At 39.5% G+C, this 25138-nt stretch overlaps 1 protein-coding gene across 5 annotated transcripts in view; it reads left to right on the plus strand.

Annotated features, from left to right (window-relative positions):
- The first annotated feature begins 420 nt into the window (after positions 1-420).
- Positions 421-25138, plus strand: part of nhsl1a (NHS-like 1a) — a 128254-nt gene continuing 103536 nt past the window's right edge. For all 5 annotated transcript variants that reach the window (XM_007239254.4, XM_007239255.4, XM_007239257.4 and 2 more), the window contains exon 1: positions 421-896. In XM_007239254.4, coding sequence (XP_007239316.3) covers positions 584-896 — 313 coding nt within the window. In that variant the 5' untranslated portion in view covers positions 421-583. The remainder of the gene's footprint in view (positions 897-25138) is intronic.

A 25138-nucleotide genomic window follows, 5' to 3' on the forward strand; every position in this document is an offset into this window, starting at 1 on the left:
TTTTATTTCTTCAAAGGAACACATTTCAGCTGTTTTGTCCCTTTTTTTAAACTATTAACGTCGATTAGGGCACGATTGGGTACTTTCCTCCCTTATCTGAATCCTGCCTGAGTAGTGTAGACAGCTTGTTTTACGTTTGGGACACAGCCATTGCTCACCGCGTTGCTGATTCGGTTGTAAACTATTGAAAATGTGCAGCTCCAGGTCCATAGCTGAGCCTGTTCCAGGTTTTGGGAGTGTCCTTAACTGCTCGGCTTCAGGAGTAGAGCGGTGAAACTCTTCTTTTACAGAGAATGGAGGTGGAGGGGGCGTGTGTGTGTGTGTGTGTGTGTGTGTGTGTGTGTGTGTGTGTGTGTGTGTGTGTGTGTGTGTGTGTGTGTGTGTGTGTGTGTGTGTGTGTGTGTGTGTGTTGAAGTGTGTTGAAGTGTGTTGAAGTGTGTTGAAGTGTGTGAAAGTTGCATGCTTTGAATCGTGTGGCGGGACCCGAGCATTTTAAACAATTAGCAAAATAATAAGATGGAAAACGCGGTTCAGCAGATGGAGAAACAACAGTAAAGTTTTAGTTCGGTATGAATGGGGAACAATGCCGTTCTGTAAGCGTACCGTAGAGCCTCAGCGTCTGTGCAGACTCACAAAGCCGCGGTTCGGCTGTTCTTCAGGGCGGTGTGAGGAGTCTGGAGGAGCGGAGTCATGGTCCTCTCTGAGCGATGTGAGCTGCACCGCTCTGCGGAACCTATTGCTCCAGCTCACCGACCTGTCCCGCCACGCGTGCAGCGTCTTTCTGGAGCTCCAGAGCGAGACCAGCGCGGTGGTTCGCCGGTCAGCAGCGCTGCAGTGGCGGCTGGACGGTCTGCAGGACGCGGTGCGGAAACTCGACCCGAAGAAGATTAAACTTCGTAAGTAAAGAACTTATTTTATAGTTTGTGTCAATACTTTACTGCTAACAAACAAGTGGGACTGGCTTTGTTTTGTTTCTACTCATTAAAGTCGTTTTTTTCCCTGTTGAAAAAGGATAAACAGAAACAGCATGGCCAGTTCAAGCTGGTTAAACTGTTTGGACAGTTATTTATTATATGTTGACCATGACAGGGTAGCTAGTTAGTATGTTTGAGTTTAGGTTTAATGGTTTACCTGGTCTACAAGTACATTTTTACCAACCTGACCAGACTAAATAACCAGTATGACAAAGCTGGTTGACCAGAGCATCAGCAAACCCAACATCAATTAATGTAACAAACATTATATACTATATACACTACACCTTTGTAATTTTGGCCAATTCTGTTTTATTGTTTTCTACCATCATATTTTGGATTTTTAGGTTTTTAATAGTGCTGTCAGGCATTTAAAAATAATAAATTACATGCTCTAATGAATTGCATTTAATCACATTCATAATCATAGTACTTTAAACTGTACAATTAAATATTGAGGTTGTCAAAGTACACATTGCTAATTTCTCAATACAATGTTGAGGTTTTCAAAGTGCACATCTCTAATTTCTCTAATTTATCATGAAATCAATGTGTTCTTGTAAGAAATAATTGCTCTAATGAATTCCATTTATTTACATTCATCATCATAAAATTAAATTTACAATTCAAATATTAGCAAACTTATGAATGTATACCTGGTGTCCTTAAAAGACTTAAAAGCTCATTGTAATAAGCATCAGTCAGTAACAGATGCTGTAAATACCGTATAAGCTATCTCTCAAAACACTAGACCAATTCTTTTCACCTAAATATTACAAAACATGTAATTATAGAAGATGGTCACACATGCCAGTTGTTATTTTCAGGAGATTCTAGACTACTCAAATAAGTTTTAAAGAGTAACTACACCTCAAATCAAAATCTAAATTTTAGTTTTCAATATGCAAGGTGACTCCAAAGCTTCCAAAAATAACAATATTCCCTCCTGAGAAATGTGATTCATGCCATAGAGGGTTAAACAACTGTCCACTGAAAGAAACTGTCTCGCCTACATTTGGAGCCATTATTCTCAAAAGAAAAAGGTACCAGCCAATCAAATTCCATTGGGATCCTACATAAGGCGTAAGTGTATGAATGTATAGATGGATGGATGACTCGCTCATACATCTCTAGACACGGCACATGCATGCACATTTGGTTGGTTGACAGACAAAGCAGCTGTGTTTTCAACGTTGTATCTCTTCCATAACCACAGGATGTAGTGTTTACGTCGTTTGTCTGATTGTCATTGTCTTCATGCTCTCTTACATCATTTTTTTTTCCAAAAGAGGATGCCAGATCATTTCTTCCTATCTCTCGTGAGGAATATTTTTCTGCCTCAGTGACTTCTCTGATTACTGTTGCTTTCCTCAGCTGTTTGTTCTTCCTTTTCTACGAAGACGAATAAAATGTTGACCCAGGATGGGGCTGGATAAAGGTTACTGAGTCAAGCCACTGGTGATGATGATGATGATGATAATGTTCTGGGATCTAAATGAGACTCACTTATTATGCTGAAGTATTAAATGACTGTGAGAATGCACTTGTTTGGGTTTGCCCAATGGTATGCTAAACTTTTTCATAAAGGAAAAAAGGCTGCATTGAAAACAATAGATGGTATCTCAATTGTGATTGTATTTATAAATGCCATAGCGGGCAATGTAGTCTGAAATACAGCGTGTATGATATTACCTTGTGATAGTTGATCCTTTTTCAGAGTGTGAGAAACGTACAGTTTAACAGAGCAGTTAGATTATGATGTCGTCTGATATATGCAAGCTTTATATCACAATATATTTAGGATTTTTGGTTCTGATATCAATGTTACAGTTTATTGAGTTCACTTAGACCCAATTTGTCTCTTTTGTCCAAGCTTAACATACAGCTGCCCAAACCACATACAAAACATGCTGAATGTCTAACATTTCTAGACAAAGCTAACATGTCACTCGGGCCAAACCAAGACCAGACACATGCAGATATACCAAACAAACAATTTATTATCGAAGGGATTAGGCTTCGAGGTGTAGTTAGAGACAGGCAGAGTCAGTATCAAAAAAGGCAGCAATACTAAACAACATATCAGAGTGTACAAGGCAAAATGGGGTTATACACAGGAAATCTAGAAGATAAAAGGCCTAAGCAAAAGAGTAGTCTATATACACAAAATAGGTAGGCAGTGAAAAACAAATGATACATGTGGGCAAGGCAAGTGAGTAGTCACAAAACGCTAAAATGGGTCGTAACAAAGAAAAAACAACAAAAGAAACGTGTCGTAGCAGAGCTAATGAAACAAAGGGGTATTTATACCAACACAAACCAGGTGTAGGCAATCAGAAGCTGGGAGAGCATGATCAGAAGAGTCAGGAAGGTCCGGTGTGAGTGCATTCTGGGAGTTGAAGAGCAGGCAGACGGACAATGTCAGGACTGACCGAACACTTCTGAGGCAAGTGAGACCTGCAGTTTTTTAAATGTTATTCTGTTTTTTTGGGGACCTCATGGATGGGTTGTTCATGCCCTTTTGGAATCATTTCAATCGACCGGCCACTCCTGACAAGGTTCACCAGTGTTCGGTTTTCTCCATTTGTGAAATAGTAGCTCTCACTGTGGTCCGCTGGAGTCCCAAAGCCTTAGAAATTACCTTGTAAGCTTTTTTAAACTGACAGATGATCAATTACTTTTTAGGGCTGGCCCGAATAGCGTTTTTTGAGCTCCGGATATTCGGCACTGATTCGAAGCGAATATTCGAATATTCGTTTTTAAAAAAAGAGGTAAAAAAAAAAAAGAAAATCACGGCCCCTTTAATCCACTGAAAAATGTTCAATTTGCTCTGACCGACGAGACATATTCACCCCGGATTTTTGGTGTTTTTATCCCGGATTTTTGTGTTTTCACCCCATATTTTTTCTGTGTTTTTTAGCCCAGATTTCTTTGTGTTTTCATCCCGGAATTTCTGCTGCCCCACACCGCGGCTTATCCGCTGCGTAAGCAGGCTAGGAGGCTGCTGCTGCACGGTTTCTCCGCTGCGCAAGCCAGCCCAGTAAATTGCTGTTTGTGTTTTCACACTTAGGCTATTTGCTTAAAAAAACAAACAAAAAAACGTTTGTTCAGGAAGTATTTTATATTCTTAAACATTGTTAATTATATTAGAGGACAGTCATTGTAAACTGTACTTGGTCTATTTCGGTTAAAGGATTGTGCAGGGCATATTACTGATTTTGTATTTTTGCACTTGGGCTATAAGCTCAATATTAAATATTTCGTTTGTTTAGAAATTATTTTATATTTTTAAACCATGTTAAATTATATTAGAGTAGAGGAAAGTCATTGTTAATGACGTTATTGTACTTGGTCTATTTCGGTTTAAGGATTGTGCAGGGCATAGTCTTATTACTGATTTTGTATTTTTGCACTTGGGCTATAAGCTCAATATTAAATATTTCGTTTGCTTAGAAATTATTTTACATTTTTAAACCATTTTAAATTATATTAGATAAGAGGAAATTCGTTCAGACATCATTTTTGTAGGCCAGGCTTTTGTAACCGATTTAGCCCCTACTGTTGCCACATTACCCCTTACGTTTTATTATATAAATCAGTTTCGAAGAGCCTGGATTTTTTTTTTATCATGTATAATAGAGATCTGCGCGAGACTGTTTTTTAACCCACTCTTCCACGCTCCCGCGTTTCTGTCTCGTTACCGCTCCGCAAAAAAATTGCTTCTTTTAATCCCGCGCCCGCCCGCCACATACACATTTCTGCCGCTCCCGCCCCACGTTCCTAATATAAATTAAATAAACTACATTTAATGCTTCAAATTTACTTATATATTTATTAAAACAGCAGCGCTGAATAGTGCGGTCCCGTTCCTTACCCCAGTCCAAACACCATCGGTGTGTGCGTGTGTGTGTCGGTCCATCCTGCGCGTTGAGAGTTTTCTTTAGGTTTTTTTTTACAATTATTACAGTTTTCTTAACTATTTATTAATTTGCTCCCGCATCGTCTGGATTAAACTCCCGCTCCAGCCAATAACAGTTCAGTTCTGTCCCGCGCGCAAGATATTCTGACGGGACCCGCGAGAACAGAAGTGGTTAGAGTGAGGTGGAACTCTGGAAAGGAGAAAAAAAACGAATATCCGAATACCAAAATTAAAAACCGAATACCTACTCAACGAACGAATATCCGAATACCCGAATATTCGGGTCCAGGCCTATTACTTTTTTTCATGATTTTCCAGATCAGGGAATAATGTGTTGCTTTTTGAGATCTTTAAGCTGCTTTGTTTTGTCTGACAGGTTCTATTTAAGTGATTTCCTGATTGTACAGGTCAGGCAGTAATCAGACCTGGTTGTGGTTAGTAGAGAAATTTAACTCAGCTTTCCAAAAAAGTGTGATTAATCACAGTTAATTTATGGGAGGGCAAACACAACGTTTTCACAAAGGGATAGATAGGCTTGGATAGTTTTTTCCTTTTAATAATTAAAATGTATCATTTAAAAGTGATTTTTATATTTACTTAGGTTATATTTGTTTGATAAAGTTAGTGTGATAGTTTTTTTTTTTTTTTCTCTCTTCCTTTCCTTTCTGTTTTCTCTATCTATCTCTTTTACATGTATGGAGATGCCCTGTTCCTGATGTTCCCAGCCTGGCTCTCCACTGCCTGCTGTGTTGTTCTCCGGCTCTGCAACCCTGCACTGATTACCATTAACACACTCAGTATCTGTTTCTGTATTAGCCATAGCTCTATAGATTGTGCCCATCACATTCTTATATTCATAAATTAGTACCTGTTATATTAGCCATAGTTCACATTAATTCTCTGTACTGTTTTTGTTCTGTTATTTGTTTGTTGTTTGTTTGTACTGAGCGGGTCAACCCGAGTAGGATGGGTTCCTCGGACTGAGTCTTGGTTCCTTCCAAGGTTTCTTCCTCTTAAAGGGAGTTTTTCCTTGCCACTGTGTCACCATAAAATTGGCATCTCTGTGGTGCTGCTCATAAGAGGCGTGGACCTGTTTTTCCTGTAAAGCGGCTTTGTGACAACCTTTGTTGTAAAAAGCGCTATATAAATAAAATTGAATTGAATTGAATTGAATTGATAATCTGAAAAATGTAAGCATGACAAAAATGCAAAAACTACAGAAATACATTTTCACGCCACTGTATCTTATCATGATTGTATAGTATATAGTTTGTTCTTGCCAATAAACAGCCCTACTTGTTTGTTTGCCTGGACAGTAGAAAATAGTACTGTGGTATGAATTATATTGCCCACCCACAGCTGTAGCTTCTTAAAAAGGCTAAAATGTAGTAGCTCTACTGACATTTACAGTGCAGATGCCCAAAAAATGTTCTTTCCATTTCTGATTCTACATTTGTCCCAGTAGTATCACAGCTCGTGTCATGAATGATTTCCCTTCATTGCTCCTGCAGTGCTCCTAACAGGACAATGGCTGTTTTCACTGCTCTTGCCTGCAGTGTTGAGTACAGGGTAAGGTGAACGCGGGACAGGAAGCAGACACTAAGTGAACACACGTGTACTCCAGACGCTCAGTCCCTTTTTCATTATAACAATTAGGCTGAGCGAAAGAGAATGAGGCTGTAACTGGTGAAGGGGTCAGGGGTCAATCAAGAATCATCTGCATAGGGCGGGGGTTTCACGCCTTAGTTTTTTCGTGCTATAACACACCTGATTCAACCTTTTTCTTTTAATTATTTAATTATAATTTTGTCCCATTTTCTCCCCAGTATGGAAGAAAAATGCCCCACCCACAATTTTAGATACTATTGAAACAAAATATACATGAAAATGTTGTAACCAGACTCTGATTTTGCATGAAATCATAATGATGTTTAATAAAAACAATGTAACAAAAATCTACCACAAAAATAAATGGAAACAATTTGGCGCTTGCATATAAACTGCAAATATAAACAAGTCTACACTTTCAAGACAGACTATCTCTATCTAATATCACAGTTTAGGCTGCAACTAATGATTGTTATACCACAGTTAGTTCCGACCCTGCAGTGTGATTGGCTCAGAGGCATTCTATAAGTGCCATTATCAGCCGGTAATGCACTGTAAACAAAGCTCTCTTTGAACTGTGGAACTGTGGTATAATCACAAAAATTTTGGTTAGTCAGTTGAATAGTCAGCGATTATTTCTGCCTCCATACTTGCTTCCTGTGTGTTCCTATCTTTCTCTATTCTGAAATGATAGAAACAGCAGAATGCTATTAAATGCCATTTAAATGCCCAGAAGACATATAAATGTGAAATGTTTTGATATTTAGTGAGAAAATATGTAATCTGTTGTGTCTGTCACTTTTGGTGACCAAGCTGAGTGTGAACCATGTGAGTGGGCAGCCCTTTAACCCTCCCCACTGCATTTCTTTGTGATATACATTGCAGTTACAAATAAACTAATAAAACATATTCCAAATATTTGGAATCGATACCTTTTTCTAATCAACATAGTAAATCAATTATATCAACTAATCATTGCATCCTTAATTATGTACATTTGTTATAAAATAACAGTGTTATACTGTATGATATGATACACACACACACACGCCCACTAGATGGACGGTCTTACAAATGAGAAAAATGGATGTCTAATTAGTAAGCTTTGTTCTTCGCTGGTGGTCCTTGCTTGGAAGCCCCTATTTTGGTCTTTGTTTCATTACTTCTGCTTCACCTCAGCTGACATTGAGCCTGATCCAACAATGTGCTGCACTAATAACAGAAAATATAACAAAGGCATGCGGGGTAGAGCAGTTGCTGTTGACTTAAGCTATCAAAGCCGGGTCGTCTCAAGGTTTGTTAGTCTAAACAGTGGTTTGCTGCAAGTTGCACAACATTCTTTGTACTTTTTTAGCAGAAAGGCGCATCACATATCACACAGCCCTTCAGTGTTGTTTATAACAAATATAGTGTCCGTCATGATACTCGGCTGCTTACTGTTGAGGCTGAAAAACGTTGCATGCATCCATACGCAGCAAGACTGCATGAAACCCAGCTGTTTTATTCTTTTCTGCTCCTCCCTTCTCTCTGCAGAGTGCTGTTCGAGCTCATTCCTCAGCGAGCATCTGCAGAGAGAGCGCGTCAAAACCAGATGTGCCTCCAGCCCTTCTGAAGGCTTTCCCTGACACCACTTTTATTACAGCCAGATGCACGCGCACACACACACACACACACCCTTTTTCTTTTTCTCCATTTCTCTCTTTTCTCGTCTCCTTTGTGTTTTTTTTATTGGTACGTTTTTCATTATTTCATCATTTTTTATTGATCTGCCCACACTTTCTGCGTCTTCTCCTCCAGGTGGAATATTTGACCTATAGCAGTACTTCTCAAAAGGGGGGCTTTGGAATACGGTTGAAAAGTTTTGAGGCCTTAATAGTTGGATCCTGGAGGCCCGCAGCACAGACCAGTCCAAATCCCAGAAAGGCTGTTATCTGTTTAGAGTTCCTCTGAAGTTCACAGAGAGAGAAATACAAACACACGCATTCTAAAGGCCTGCAGTCTGGACTCCTGATGGTGAAATTCACTATGAGTTTGAGACAACCATCCAGCAGTCCCCACTTCAATAAAGAAACCATGGATCACAAGAAATGAGGCACACAATCTGCATATACACCTCCATATTATTTATTCTACATATTGAGCGTATTGTGTTTGACTGTTGTTTTCACTTTCAAATACTCTATTTTTCGCAATATAAGGCTCACTTAAAATACTTAAATTTGCCCAAAAATCGTCAGTGCCTCTTATAATCCTAAGCGACTTATGTATGAATTCTACCAGTCGGGTTGTAAGAAACAGTAAAGTCACTCATCTAAAGTGCAGCATTATACAGCAATTTCAGTTTAGTTTTCCAGCAGTATTAGCATTAGACAGTAACCGCACTAAGCTCTAGCTTTTTCACTGTTTAGTATTTTGAGTAAGTAGAGCGTTAAAACTGAGAATTTTAAAACATTTTGAAGCTGTTTTAATGAGAAAAATCTGCAAATTATATTAATTAACATTACAATACAGAAGAAGACCTATTATTAAAGGAAAAAATGTTTACTAAGAACAGATTTCCAAAAGATTAAAACATGAGCAATGATCCATAGGCCTAAACATCTGTGAATTAGGCTAAAGGAAGATTTATGAATGACTTTTCTCTAATCTAATATAATTAACAAACATTTATATATATATATATATATATATATATATATAATATAACAAACATTTTTTTTATATTGAGCTTTTAGTCTATGTGCAAAAACAGCTTTAAGTCAAGTGCGTAATACGGACAATTGGAGTGTGAACTGTGCACTTGTGCTACTATTTTTAAAACAGTTTGATTTGTTACTTTGCCCTGAACTTGAGTCGGGCTCAAGAAAATATTCTGTGATGTAGGCGTCTGTTTTTAATGTTATTTCTATTTTATATAATGATATTTTTATTTTATGTAAAGCTGTGGAACCTCAGGTCAGGTTCGGGCAGAGAATCTAATCTCCAATATATGTCTATGATTGCATTGGCCTCCTTCAGCACGATATTAGACAGGGGGTCATAATATTTTGGGCTGTTGTGTATATGTAAGATATTAAATCTAACAGTGCGTGCACACAGCAAGCAATGAAAGCAACACAGCGGCCAGAAGTCATTCATTTTCAAAGAGAGTGACACCCAGTGACGTGCAGCGGTGTGATTGTGCGTGATTTCAGTAATTGGAAGGTTTTGGCCGGGTAGTAAAATTAAAAAGCTTTAAAATATTGTTTATACTGGTTTGCTTGATGACACAGTTCAGTCTAGCACCATCAAATCAAATAAAATGTATTTGTATAGCGCTTACAACTGATGTTACAAAGTAGTTTTATAGGACTACGAATCATACAAAACACTGAACCTACAGTACATACAATACAGAACCCCCAATGAGTGTAGAGGCAAGGAAAAACTTCCTCAGAGCTGGAGGAGATGGGTCTAATTTAGTCAGGTGTATAGCAACACCAGCCATGGAAGCTGTGTGAGTTCATGTAAACGTTGATGTAATCGTTAGTGGAGAGAGAGAAACTAGTTTGAGGCAAATAGTTGTTCTATATGCACAATGATTGATTACTGTCATTGGTCCAGCATGCAGCCTGACTCATCACCTGTGTAAGACTGCTTTTATCACTTGAGGTGTGCATGTAGGGTAAGCGTTGATAACTATGTAAAGGTCTAATAAAACATTGCTTAATTTAAAGGATATGTACTTTCAAATCTCTTTCACAAACAGGATTCTATAGTTTAGGATTCTAAGTTGTTGTTCTATGGCAGAGGCCACTAATAGGCGGGCCGCAGTCCGGGTCTGGACCCAAACGTTGTCCATTGCGGACCCAAACCGATAAACGACTGAGAACTATTTAATTGGGTACGTGCTTTGCGGCGTAGTAAACTCACAGACCAATCACGTGTGGGGTAAGATCATCAAACGCTCTTCTTTGCCAATCAAATCTGTGTAGACAGATCTGTGCGGTAAGGAAAAAAAAAACAAAAAAAACACTGCTCCTCACGCAGGATCGCACCCGTGTTGTCGGGGTCACGGTCCCGCTGCTCAGACTATTGAATTGGGACGCGGCCATGAAAAAACGCCTTTATAAGAAGATAGAGAGCCCGAGAACGGGCGTAAAAACGAGAACGGCCGGAAACTAAAGTCACGTCGAGCGCAACAGAGAGTGAGGGTGAGGAATGTAAACAAAATCTGTCCAGAGAGGCATTTTTTTATTATTATTAGGGTTCAAGCACCGAAGGTGCGTAGAACCCTATTGTTTTTGCTAAGATTTGTCTTCTTCTTCTTATTATTATTATTCTTTTTCTCCTGAAAAAACAGTTGTGCAGCCTAAACCGTAAGTCATAGAGAAATGAAACTTGGTAGGTAGATGTAGGATCAGTGCGTCTCGGTGGACAACAAAAATGGCACCGATTGGTCAAGTGGTGGCGCTATAAACAAGGAAATTCATTTTTCACAATTTTCTCAATAACTCAAAAACCATAAGACCTACATTCAAAATTCTTTTTTTGATGGATTCCTTGGGTCAATACCAACAACTTTCCAATTTGGACCATGCACTTCCGTCTATATAGATTTTTTGATAATTTGCATAATATGCAAAACCTACTTTTGCAAACTAGTCCTAGGATTGTTGACCAATCCTGGCATGTTTGGTATCAAAACACTCGTGAGAGCATGCGCTTCAATATACATTAAGAAAAAGTTGAAATATGTAAACAATATGGCCGCCATATGCAAATTAGTCCTTCCGGATATATGCCCCATTCACTTCAAGAGGTAAATTTGGAGCACTGTTTCTCAGCAACCGTGCAACCTAGCAAGTTGAAACTTTGCATGCAGAATCTATCATACAGCCTCTAAAGGATGTTCAAAGGGCAACTTAATCAATCAACATGGCTGAACACCATCAGCCAATCAGCATTCAGCAGACATTTTGGCAGGCTGAATGTTGCCCAATCTGGATGATATTTGGCAGTTATGTTCAGGTGGAGACACTGTAGTGACCTACAAAGTGCTGAAACAATCCGCCCACTGGGGGGCGCTGTTCCAAAAAAACGAGTATATGTCAATCATGCTGTACTATTTTGACATCTAATTGTTTTTGCCATATTTAGTACAGTGGCTCTGACAAATTTCTCAATACAACTATGTTTAAAAAGTGCTTTGTTCATTCATAATTGCTAATTGTTTGAAAATAGCTATATTGAAACTACTCTCTGGATATTTGGCCTATCACCTCCATTTCAGTCTTGCTGCACACTGTAGAGTCTCTAGGTAAATGTTCATTAAAAACATTTGTGAAAATTTCACATACAATACTCTCCAGGCATCAAGCAATCTGTGCGTCCTTGGAATTTCTAACCTAAATTGCTGTAACTCTGCAGTATTTGCTGTAATCTCACAATGTTAAAGACCTCTGTACAATATCACTCTGATGAAGCGCCATTTAATACAGAACTAGATTAAGAATAACTTGACATTACATGTCATATCAGAACATTCACTCCTTTCACTCCTTCTCAACATTAATAACAGGTGAAAGACTTTTGATCATTTCTAAATGTGACAGAATGTCTCCAATTGTGTTAGACCTTCTTACACATCACCATCCTATGCTCTAGTAGGCACCATTGTGCTAGTTGCTGCTTGATGAAGCGCCATTTAATTCAGAACTAGATTTATAATAACTTTGTAATTACATGTCATATCAGAACATTCACTCCTTTGTGTTAATTTAAACTTGTTTGGTCAAACATTTCAGCTTGTTCTGCAAAGGTTCAAAGGTCAATCTGAATACCACTTTGTGAACATTCTGGTTGAAGCCACCTGATCAATACCAATAACATGTAGACACCTTTTGACTAGTTCTAACTCACTTAATGAATATCCTACAAAGTTCACTAGATTTACATGTGAATTTAAGCACTGATCAGGTTGAAAGGCCTCTGCTCAACATTAATAATAGGTGAAAAACTTGATAATTTCTAAATGTGACAGGGCATCTCCAATCATATTAGACCTTCTTACACATCACCATTCAATGCTCCAGTAGGCACCATTGTGCAAGTTGGTGCTTGAACCCGATGATTGCCGCTTGCGGCTATATTTATTAGGGGTTCGAGCACGTAGTGCTAGAAACCCTATTGTAATTGTTCTGATTATTATTATAGTTCTTATTCTTTTTCTGCCATAGAAGTGATTGGGCAGAAGAAACCGTAAGGCCTACAGGGCTGAGACTTGGTCATATGGTAGTACTTCTCACCGCTACTCAGATTCAAAAGATGAGCCCGATCGGCCTCAAGGGGGCGCTATGGCAAAGGTCAACGCGTTTGGCCCCGTAACTCCTACGCCCTGATAGCTAGAGCAAAAATACTTGCATTATATGATTCCTTGGTTAATGGCAAATCAAAAAGCTCCGCCCACTTAGATTTTTTGCTATTTAGCATAATATGCAAAACCTACTTTTGAGAACTTGTCCTAGGGTCATTGACCAATCCTGCCATATTTGGTGTCAAAAAACTCAGCAGAGTCCCAAGCTCAATAATTATCGAAAAAATCTTGAAATTTGCAAAAAATATGGCCGCCATATGCAAATTAATCTTACCGTGGCACACGCAAATTTACTTTAACAGCTGTAACTTTGGAATGCTTAAACCGACACTTATGCCACTTTAGACCTATGATGCCAACATGATTCTGAGGTAGCATGTCAATCTGTGTAGACATACGCCCCCAGGGGGCGGAGCCAAAGCTAAAAATCTGTTTCTCAGGAAGCGTACAAGCTATGAAGCTCTCCTTTGGCATGTATCATCTATGGCCTATGTCCTAATGTTTTACAGAAGGAAAATTTGATATGCAAATTTTTGCGATCGTTATTAGCCAATCAGATTCCAGCAAGCTTTTGACAGGCTAAACAATGACCAATCAGGACGATACTTATACGCTACATGTATCTCAGGGCCTTCTATCATCCATTAAAATATGGCGTTGATTGGCCTCAAGGGGGCGCTATAGCAGAAAATCAGTTATATCTAAAGGTACAAGTGGCCTAGGCTTGTTATTCTTTTTTAGTTGTATACTTTGCTGTAGGCTTTACAACTTTGTATTTACATGTGTTTACCAAAAATGCAAAGATTTTCATCAGTGGCCAAAAGAGTAAAAATTGCTCTTTTCGAACTTGTCTTTAAGTCCTTAATCAATCAAAACAAATTTGGTCTTGATGCAATCTTGAGACTCTGTAGGTAAATAATTATCAAAAAAATCTTGACATTTTAACTATTTGAGGCCCATAAACCTTGATCAAACATGTACGTGAAAGCCTTTTCAGAGTTATTTGGCCAAAACTCTGTCAAAGTTTTAAACAGGTCAAAACTGTTGAAGCTACTAATTAACAATGACATTTCAAGCACATGTGCCAAGTATGAGCCAAATAAGTCTTCAGTAGGCTCTACAGTGACAAATTAACTATTTTCAATTTATTCTATTTATCGCTATTTTCCAACCTAAATGGACAGAAGACAGGAACCTTTGACCCTATCAACACACAAATTTATACACGTATATAGACTGATAATCTGATCTTGATTGCAAATTGTCAGCCAAATCGGACATGTTTTCCCTCTACAACGGCTGGAAAACTACAGCGATTTTGTAGGCCTCAAGCCTGTATTATCGCTTTTTTCAAACCTAAATGGACAGAAGTCAGGAACCTTTGACCCTATCGACACAGAAATTTACATACATATATAGACTGATATTGTGATCTTGATTGCAAATTTTGAGCCAAATCAGATATTCTTTGCCTCTAATATGGCCAAAGAGCAACAGCCATTTTGTAGGCCATAAGCCTGTATTATCGCTTTTTTCAAGCCTAAATGGACAGAAGTCAGGAACCTTTGACCCTATCAACACACAAATTTACACACATATATATACAGACCACTTGATCATGAGTATCAATTTTGAGCCCAATCGGACTTTTCCTCTCTTTGTAATAAATAGAAACACACTGATAGGGAATGTTCTGTCTTACTTATAGAGTGATAGATTTCCAGCAGGTTATATGTGGTCTCTTGCTGCGCTCTGGTGGTCATTTGGTGAAACAGCTACAGGTGAATTATTCTAAATTAAAGCTCTGCTGAACTTATTTAATCTTGCTTGTCTTGCTTAATTGAAGATCTTTATCCTTCTTGGTCATGCTAGTCAGCCACCTGGGTCATTCTTGTTTATGTTCCACCCACTTAATTTTTTTTTTATTTGCATAATATGCAAAACTTACTTTTGAGATCTTGTCCTTGGCTCCTTGACCAATCATGACATGTTTGGTATCAAACAGTTCAGCAGAGCTTACTCCTCAATAATTATTAAAAAAATCTTTACATTTATAAACAATATGGCCGCCATATGCAAATGAGTTCTACCATGGTGCAGTAAAATCTCTTTAACACTTATAACTTTTGAATGCTTAACCTGACACTAATACCACTTCAGTCCTTTGATCATTACATGATTCTCAGATACCCTGTCAGTTTAAGTAGACATACACCCCCAGGGGGCGGGGCCAATGCTCGATAGCTGTTTCTCTAGAACCATACAAGCTATCAAGGTCATCCTAGCCAATTATCATCTATGGCCCATGCACTAATGGTACACCAAATGAAAATTTGATATGGACACTTTTGTGGTCACTATTAGCCAATCACATTCCAGCAAGCTTTTAACAGGCGGAATGTTAATCAGGTCAAAACTTATATACTATATACGGGTTATTTATATGCCCTTTTTATGCGTTGTGTTTTTTCAATTTAAGAACTGAATTTGTTTCACCAAATGCCCACTAGAGTGCAGTAAGACACCACATTGTCAGGATTAGACCCAGGCAGAGAGACGAGGAGGCGGACGTAAACACAGGTAAGGTGAATTTATTAAATAAATATAAATAAACAAATAAACAAAGAACAGCGAAACAAACCAAAATAAACTAGGGAACTAGAAACAAACAGAGATAAACACTAAACAAGGACCTAGGGCAATGACAAATGAAACACGGAGAGGCTAAGAAAACGCAGAGAGAGACAGAAAAACGCAGAGAGACAGACAACAGGGGACAGTGCAAAGACCGACAGAGGACAAGTAACAGAGGAAGTCTTTTTAACATAACAGGAAACACACTGGGAGTGGAAACACCTGGGGAAGGGGTGGAGCTACAAATGAGACATGAGGTAATGGAAAATCACAGGCAGAACACAGGGGCACGGGTCACGTGGGACAACACAGGCACGAGGACAGACAGGAAACAGGGCCAGGCGTGACAGAAACCTCCCCCTAAACGCGCAGCTCCCGAGGCGCGGAAAAACAAACCCCGGGGGCTGGCGGCAGGGAGAGGCCGGGGAAAACAGGAGACCGAACGGGAGACTGGACAGGGAACTGGACAGGAGATGGAGACAGGACAGGGGACAGAGACTGGACAGGGAACGGACACTGGACGGGGAACTGGACAGGTGACGGAGACTGGACGGGGAACGGAGACTGGACGGGGAACCGGACAGGTGACGGAGACTGGACGGGGAACCGGACAGGTGACGGAGACTGGACGGGGAACCGGACAGGTGACGGAGACTGGACGGGGAACCGGACAGGTGACGGAGACTGGACGGGGAACTGGACAGGTGACGGAGACTGGACATGAGACAGAGACTGGACGGGACCGGACATGGGAACAGGGACAAGAACATTGACGGGGACGGAAACAAACACAGTAACAGGGACAGGAACAGAGAAACCACCGGGGACAGGAACTGGAACACTCACAGATACAGGGACCAGGACAGGGAGAGACAGGGGGACCAAAAACATAGGTGGGTGCCCAGGACTGGCAAAAGTCTGTGGGGACAGCCTGGGCACATAACTGGGGGCAAAGTCAGGAGGCCTTGGAGCAGGCCTGGAAATACGGGGCCTTGGAACAAACATAGTTCTGGGAGCTGCAGGTGCTTGAGCTGGTGCTGGAGCAGCTGGGACTGCTTGTGCTGGAGCAGCTGGGACTGCTGGTGCTGGAGCAGCTGGGACTACGGGGCACAGTGCAAAGACCGACAGAGGACAAGTAACAGAGGAAGTCTTTTTAACATAACAGGAAACACACTGGGAGTGGAAACACCTGGGGAAGGGGTGGAGCTACAAATGAGACATGAGGTAATGGAAAATCACAGGCAGAACACAGGGGCACGGGTCACGTGGGACAACACAGGCACGAGGACAGACAGGAAACAGGGCCAGGCGTGACACACATAAAACCTGATGAACACTACAGCTCAATTTATCAATGCTTTTCAACTAGTTTACTCACACCACTCATCTAGCATTGCCATTATGGTCTTTATGGTCACGCTGGTCACCCAGCTTGGTTATGCTGGCCATCCAGCTTGGTCATGCTGGCCATTCACATTGGTCATTATGGTCCTGCTGGTCATTCAGCTTTGTCCTCATAGTAATGGTGGTCTTCCAGCTTGGTCATACTGGCCAACCACCTTTGCCATGCTGGTCATCCAGTTTGGTCATTATGGTCTTCCAGCTTGGTCAATATGGTCAACAAGTTTGTCATCCAGATTAGTCATGCTGGTAATCTAGCTTGGTCTTCACGGTCATGCTGGTCAATATTATCCAGTTTGGCGATGCCGGTCAACCGGCAACATGTTTTAAGCCTAACTGGCCTCCAGGGGTCTCTTTGCCTGTAACGCTCGAACCCCGTAAATCGCCGCTTGCGGCTATATTTAGGGTTCAAGCACCGAAGGTGCGTAGAACCCTATTGTTATTGCTAAGATTTTTCTTATTAGGGGTTCGAGCACGTAGTGCTAGAAACCCTATTGTAATTGTTCTGATTATTAGGGGTTCGAGCACGTAGTGCTAGAAACCCTATTGTAATTGTTCTGATTATTATTATAGTTCTTATTCTTTTTCTGCCATAGAAGTGATTGGGCAGAAGAAACCGTAAGGCCTACAGGGCTGAGACTTGGTCATATGGTAGTACTTCTCACCGCTACTCAGATTCAAAAGATGAGCCCGATCGGCCTCAAGGGGGCGCTATGGCGAAGGTCAACGCGTTTGGCATCGTAACTCCTACGCCCTGATAGCTAGAGCAAAAATTCTTGCATTATATGATTCCTTGGTTAATGTCAAATCAAAAAGGTCAATAGAACCACTAAGCTCCGCCCACTTAGATTTTTTGCTATTTAGCATAATATGCAAAACCTACTTTTGAGAACTTGTCCTAGGGTCATTGACCAATCCTGTCATATTTGGTGTCAAACAACTCAGCAGAGTCCCAACCTCAATATTTATCGAAAAAATTGAGAAATTTTTAAACAATATGGCCGCCATATGCAAATTAATCTTACCGTGGCACACCCAAATTTACTCTAACAGCTGTAACTTTTGAATGCTTAAACCTACACTAATGCCACTTTACGACTTTGATGCCAACATGATTCTGAGGTAGCCCTTCAATCTGTGTAGACATACGCCCCCAGGGGGCGGAGCCAAAACTAAAAATCTGTTTCTCAGGAACCGTACAAGCTATGAAGCTCTCCTTTGGCATGTATCATCTATGGCCTATGTCCTAATGTTTTACAGAAGGAAAATTTGATAAGCAAATTTTTGCAATCGTTATTAGCCAATCAGATTCCAGCAAGCTTTTGACAGGCTAAACAATGACCAATCAGGACGATACTTATACCCTACATGTATCTCAGGGCCTTCTATCATCCATTAAAATATGGCGTTGATTGGCCTCAAGGGGGCGCTATAGCAGAAAATCAGTTATATCTAAAGGTACAAGTGGCCTAGGCTTGTTATTCTTTTTTAGTTGTATACTTTGCTGTAGCCTTTACAACTTTGTAATTACATATAATTACCAAAAATGCAAAGATTTTCATCAGTGGCCAAAAGAGTAAAAATTGCTCTTTTCGAACTTGTCTTTAAGTCCTTAATCAATCAAAACAAATTTGGTCTTGATGCAATCTTGAGACCCTGTAGGTAAATAATTATCAAAAAAATCTTGACATTTTAACTATTTGAGGCCCATACACCTTGATCAAACATGTACGTGAAAGCCTTTTCAGAGTTATTTGGCCAAAACTCTGTCAAAGTTTAAAACATGCCAAAACTGTTGAAGCTACTAATTAACAATGACATTTGAAGTACATGTGCCAAGTATGAGCCAAATAAGTCTTCAGTAGGCTCTACAGTGAAAAAATAACTATTTTCAATTTATTCTATTTATCGCTATTTTCCAACCTAAATGGACAGAAGACAGGAACCTTTCACCCTATCAACACACAAATTTATACACATATATAGACTGATACTCTGATCTTGATTGCAAATTTTCAGCCAAATCGGACATGTTTTGCCTCTACAACGGCTGGAAAACTACAGCGATTTTGTAGGCCTCAAGCCTGTATTATCGCTTTTTTCAAATCTAAATGGACAGAAGTCAGGAACCTTTGACCCTATTGGCACAGAAATTGACATACATATATAGACTGATATTGTGATCCTGATTGCAAATTTTGAGCCAAATCAGATATTTTTTGCCTCTAATATGGCCAAAGAGCAACAGCCATTTTGTAGGCCATAAGCCTGTATTATCACTTTTTTCAAACCTAAATGGTCAGAAGTCAAGAACCTTTGACCCTATCAACACACAAATTTACATACATGTATATACAGACCACTTGATCATGATTGCAAATTTTGAGTCAAATCAGATATTTTTTGCCTCTAATATGGCCAAAGAGCAACAGCCATTTTGTAGGCCATAAGCCTGTATTATCACTTTTTTCAAACCTAAATGGTCAGAAGTCAGGAACCTTTGACCCTATCAACACACAAATTTACATACATGTATATACAGACCACTTGATCATGAGTACCAATTTGGAGCCCAATCGGACTTTTCTTCTCTTTTTAATAAATAGAAACACACTGATAGGGAATGTTCTGTCTTACTTATAGAGTGATAGATTTCCAGCAGGTTATATGTGGTCTCTTGCTGCGCTCTGGTGGTCATTTGGTGAAACAGCTACAGGTGAATTATTCTAAATTAAAGCTCTGCTGAACTTATTCAATCTTGCTTGTCTTGCTTAATTGAACATATTTATCCTTCTTGGTCATGCTGGTCAGCCGCCTGGGTCATTGTTGTTTATGCTCCACCCACTTAATTTTTTTTTAAATTTGCATAATATGCAAAACCTACTTTTGAGATCTTGTCCTTGGATCCTTGACCAATCATGACATGTTTGGTGTCAAACAGTTCAGCAGAGCGTACTCCTTAATAATTATTTAAAAAATCTTTACATTTATAAACAATATGGCCGCCATATGCAAATGAGTTCTACCATGGTGCAGTAAAATGTCTTTAACACTTATAACTTTTGAATGCTTAACCTGACACTAATACCACTTCAGTCCTTTGATCATTACATGATTCTCAGATACCCTTTCAGTTTAAGTAGACATACACCCCCAGGGGGCGGGGCCAATGCTCGATAGCTGTTTCTCTAGAACCATACAAGCTATCAAGGTCATCCTAGCTATTTATCATCTATGGCCCATGCACTAATGGTACACCAAATGAAAATTTGATATGGACACTTTTGTGGTCACTATTAGCCAATCACATTCCAGCAAGCTTTTAACAGGCGGAATGTTAATCAGGTCAAAACTTATATACTATATACGGGTTATTTATATGCCCTTTTTATGCCTTGTGTTTTTTCAATTTAAGAACTGAATTTGTTTCACCAAATGCGCACTAGAGTGCAGTAAGACACCACATAAAACCTGATGAACACTACAGCTCAATTTATCAATGCTTTTCAACTAGTTTACTCACACCACTCATCTAGCATTGCCATTATGGTCTTTATGGTCACGCTGGTCACCCAGCTTGGTTATGCTGGCCATCCAGCTTGGTCATGCTGGCCATTCACATTGGTCATTATGGTCCTGCTGGTCATTCAGCTTTGTCCTCATAGTAATGGTGGTCTTCCAGCTTGGTAATATTGGCCAACCACCTTTGCCATGCTGGTCATCCAGTTTGGTCATTATGGTCTTCCAGCTTGGTCAATATGGTCAACAAGTTTGTCATCCAGATTAGTCATGCTGGTAATCTAGCTTGGTCTTCACGGTCATGCTGGTCATCCTCATCCTGTTTGGCAATGCCGGTCAACCGGCAACATGTTTTAAGCCTAACTGGCCTCCAGGGGTCTCTTTGCCTGTAACGCTCGAACCCCGTAAATCGCCGCTTGCGGCTATATTTAGGGGTTCGAGCACGTAGTGCTAGAAACCCTATTGTAATTGTTCTGATTATTATTATTATTATTATTATTATTATTATTATTATTATTATTATTATTATTCTTATTCTTTTTCTGCCATAGAAGTGATTGGGCAGAAGAAACCGTAAGGCCTACAGGGCTGAGACTTGGTCATATGGTAGTACTTCTCACCGCTACTCAGATTCAAAAGATGAGCCCGATCGGCCTCAAGGGGGCGCTATGGCGAAGGTCAACGCGTTTGGCCTCGTAACTCCTACGCCCTGATAGCTAGAGCAAAAATTCTTGCATTATATGATTCCTTGGTTAATGGCAAATCAAAAAGGTCAATAGAACCACTAAGCTCCGCCCACTTAGATTTTTTGCTATTTAGCATAATATGCAAAACCTACTTTTGAGAACTTGTCCTAGGGTCATTGACCAATCCTGTCATATTTGGTGTCAAACAACTCAGCAGAGTCCCAACCTCAATAATTATCAAAAAAATTGTGAAATTTGTAAACAATATGGCCGTCATATGCAAATTAATCTTACCGTGGCACACCCAAATTTACTCTAACAGCTGTAACTTTTGAATGCTTAAACCTACACTAATGCCACTTTAGACCGTTGATGCCAACATGATTCTGAGGTAGCCCGTCAATCTGTGTAGACATACGCCCCCAGGGGGCGGAGCCAAAGCTAAAAATCTGTTTCTCAGGAACCGTACAAGCTATGAAGCTCTCCTTTGGCATGTATCATCTATGGCCTATGTCCTAATGTTTTACAGAAGGAAAATTTGATATGCAAATTTTTGCGATCGTTATTAGCCAATCAGTTTCCAGCAAGCTTTTGACATGCTAAACAATGACCAATCAGGACGATACTTATACCCTACATGTATCTCAGGGCCTTCTATCATCCATTAAAATATGGCGTTGATTGGCCTCAAGGGGGCGCTATAGCAGAAAATCAGTTATATCTACAGGTACAAGTGGCCTAGGCTTGTTATTCTTTTTTAGTTGTATACTTTGCTGTAGCCTTTACAACTTTGTAATTACATGTATTTACCAAAAATGGAAAGATTTTCATCAGTGGCCAAAAGAGTAAAAATTGCTCTTTTCGAACTTGTCTTTAAGTCCTTAATCAATCAAAATAACTTTGGTCTTGATGCAATCTTGAGACCCTGTAGGTAAATAATTATCAAAAAAATCTTGACATTTTAACTATTTGAGGCCCATAAACCTTGATCAAACATGTACGTGAAAGCCTTTTCAGAGTTATTTGGCCAAAACTCTGTCAAAGTTTAAAACATGCCAAAACTGTTGAAGCTACTAATTAACAATGACATTTGAAGCACATTTGCCAAGTATGAGCCAAATAAGTCTTCAGTAGGCTCTACAGTGAAAAAATAACTATTTTCAATTTATTCTATTTATCGCTATTTTCCAACCTAAATGGACAGAAGACAGGAACCTTTCACCCTATCAACACACAAATTTATACACATATATAGACTGATAATCTGATCTTGATTGCAAATTTTCAGCCAAATCGGACATGTTTTCCCTCTACAACGGCTGGAAAACTACAGCGATTTTGTAGGCCTCAAGCCTGTATTATCGCTTTTTTCAAACCTAAATGGACATAAGTCAGGAACCTTTGACCCTATCGACACAGAAATTGACATACATATATAGACTGATATTGTGATCTTGATTGCAAATTTTGAGCCAAAACAGATATTTTTTGCCTCTAATATGGCCAAAGAGCAACAGCCATTTTGTAGGCCATAAGCCTGTATTATCGCTTTTTTCAAACCTAAATGGACAGAAGTCAGGAACCTTTGACCCTATCAACACACAAATTTACACACATATATATGCAGACCACTTAATCATGAGTACCAATTTGGAGCCCAATCGGACTTTTCTTCTCTTTTTAATAAATAGAAACACACTGATAGGGAATGTTCTGTCTTACTTATAGAGTGATAGATTTCCAGCAGGTTATATGTGGTCTCTTGCTGCGCTCTGGTGGTCATTTGGTGAAACAGCTACATTTGAATTATTCTAAATTAAAGCTCTGCTGAACTTATTTAATCATTTTTGTCTTGCTTAATTGAACATATTTATCCTTCTTGGTCATGCTAGTCAGCCACCTGGGTCATTCTTATTTATGCTCCAGCCACTTAATTTTTTTTTAATTTGCATAATATGCAAAACCTACTTTTGAGATCTTGTCTTTGCCTCCTTGACCAATCATGACATGTTTGGTGTCAAACAGTTCAGCAGAGCTTACTCCTCAATAATTATAAAAAAAAATCTTTACATTTATAAACAATATGGCCGCCATATGCAAATTAGTTTTACCATGGTGCAGTAAAATGTCTTTAACACTTATAACTTTTGAATGCTTAACCTGACACTAATACCACTTCAGACCTTTGATCATTACATGATTCTCAGATACCCTGTGAGTTTAAGTAGACATACACCCCCCCAGGGGGCGGGGCCAATGCTCGATAGCTGTTTCTCTACAACCATACAAGCTATCAAGGTCATCCTTGCCAATTATCATCTATGGCCCATGCACTAATGGTACACCAAATGAAAATTTGATATGGATACTTTTGTGGTCACTATTAGCCAATCACATTCCAGCAAGCTTTTGACAGGCAGAATGTTTATCAGGTCAAAACTTATACACTATATATGGGTTATTTATATGCCCTTTTTATGCCTTGTGTTTTTTTAATTTAAGAACTGAAGTTGTTTCACCAAATGCCCACTAGAGTGCAGCAAGACACCACATAAAACCTGATGAACACTACAGCTCAATTTATCAATGCTTTTCAACTAGTTTACTCACACCACTCATCTAGCATTGTCATTTTGGTCTTTATGGTCACGCTGGTTACCCAGCTTGGTTATCCAGTTTGGTGATGACGGTCAACCAGCAACAGGTTTTAAGCCTAACTGGCCTCCAGGAGCCTCTTTGCCTGTGACGCTCGAACCCCGTAAATCGCCGCATGCGGCTATATTTATTATTATTATAGTTCTTATTCTTTTTCTGCCATAGAAGTGATTGGGCAGAAGAAACCGTAAGGCCTACAGGGCTGAGACTTGGTCATATGGTAGTACTTCTCACCGCTACTCAGATTCAAAAGATGAGCCCGATCGGCCTCAAGGGGGCGCTATGGCGAAGGTCAACGCGTTTGGCCTCGTAACTCCTACGCCCTGATAGCTAAAGCAAAAATTCTTGCATTATATGGTTCCTTGGTTAATGGCAAATCAAAAAGGTCAATAGAACCACTAAGCTCCGCCCACTTAGATTTTTTGCTATTTAGCATAATATGCAAAACCTACTTTTGAGAACTTGTCCTAGGGTCATTGACCAATCCTGTCATATTTGATGTCAAACAACTCAGCAGAGTCCCAACCTCAATAATTATCAAAAAAATTGTGAAATTTTTAAACAATATGGCCGCCATATGCAAATTAATCTTACCGTGGCACACCCAAATTTACTCTAACAGCTGTAACTTTTGAATGCTTAAACCTACACTAATGCCACTTTACAACTTTGATGCCAACATGATTCTGAGGTAGCCCGTCAATCTGTGTAGACATACGCCCCCAGGGGGCGGAGCCTAAGCTAAAAATCTGTTTCTCAGGAACCGTACAAGCTATGAAGCTCTCCTTTGACATGTATCATCTATGGCCTATGTCCTAATGTTTTACAGAAGGAAAATTTGATATGCCAATTTTTGCGATCGTTATTAGCCAATCAGATTCCAGCAAGCTTTTGACATGCTAAACAATGACCAATCAGGACGATACTTATACCCTACATGTATCTCAGGGCCTTCTATCATCCATTAAAATATGGCGTTGATTGGCCTCAAGGGGGCGCTATAGCAGAAAATCAGTTATATCTAAAGGTACAAGTGGACTAGGCTTGTTATTCTTTTTTAGTTGTATACTTTGCTATAGCCTTTACAACTTTGTAATTACATGTGTTTACCAAAAATGCAAAGATTTTCATCAGTGGCCAAAAGAGTAAAAATTGCTCTTTTCGAACTTGTCTTTAAGTCCTTAATCAATCAAAACAAATTTGGTCTTGATGCAATCTTGAGACCCTGTAGGTAAATAATTATCAAAAAAATCTTGACATTTTAACTATTTGAGGCCCATAAACCTTGATCAAACATGTACGTGAAAGCCTTTTCAGAGTTATTTGGCCAAAACTCTGTCAAAGTTTAAAACATGCCAAAACTGTTGAAGCTACTAATTAACAATGA

Source organism: Astyanax mexicanus, chromosome 14 (genome assembly GCF_023375975.1).
Source record: "Astyanax mexicanus isolate ESR-SI-001 chromosome 14, AstMex3_surface, whole genome shotgun sequence".
Taxonomy (NCBI): Eukaryota; Metazoa; Chordata; class Actinopteri; order Characiformes; family Acestrorhamphidae; genus Astyanax; species Astyanax mexicanus.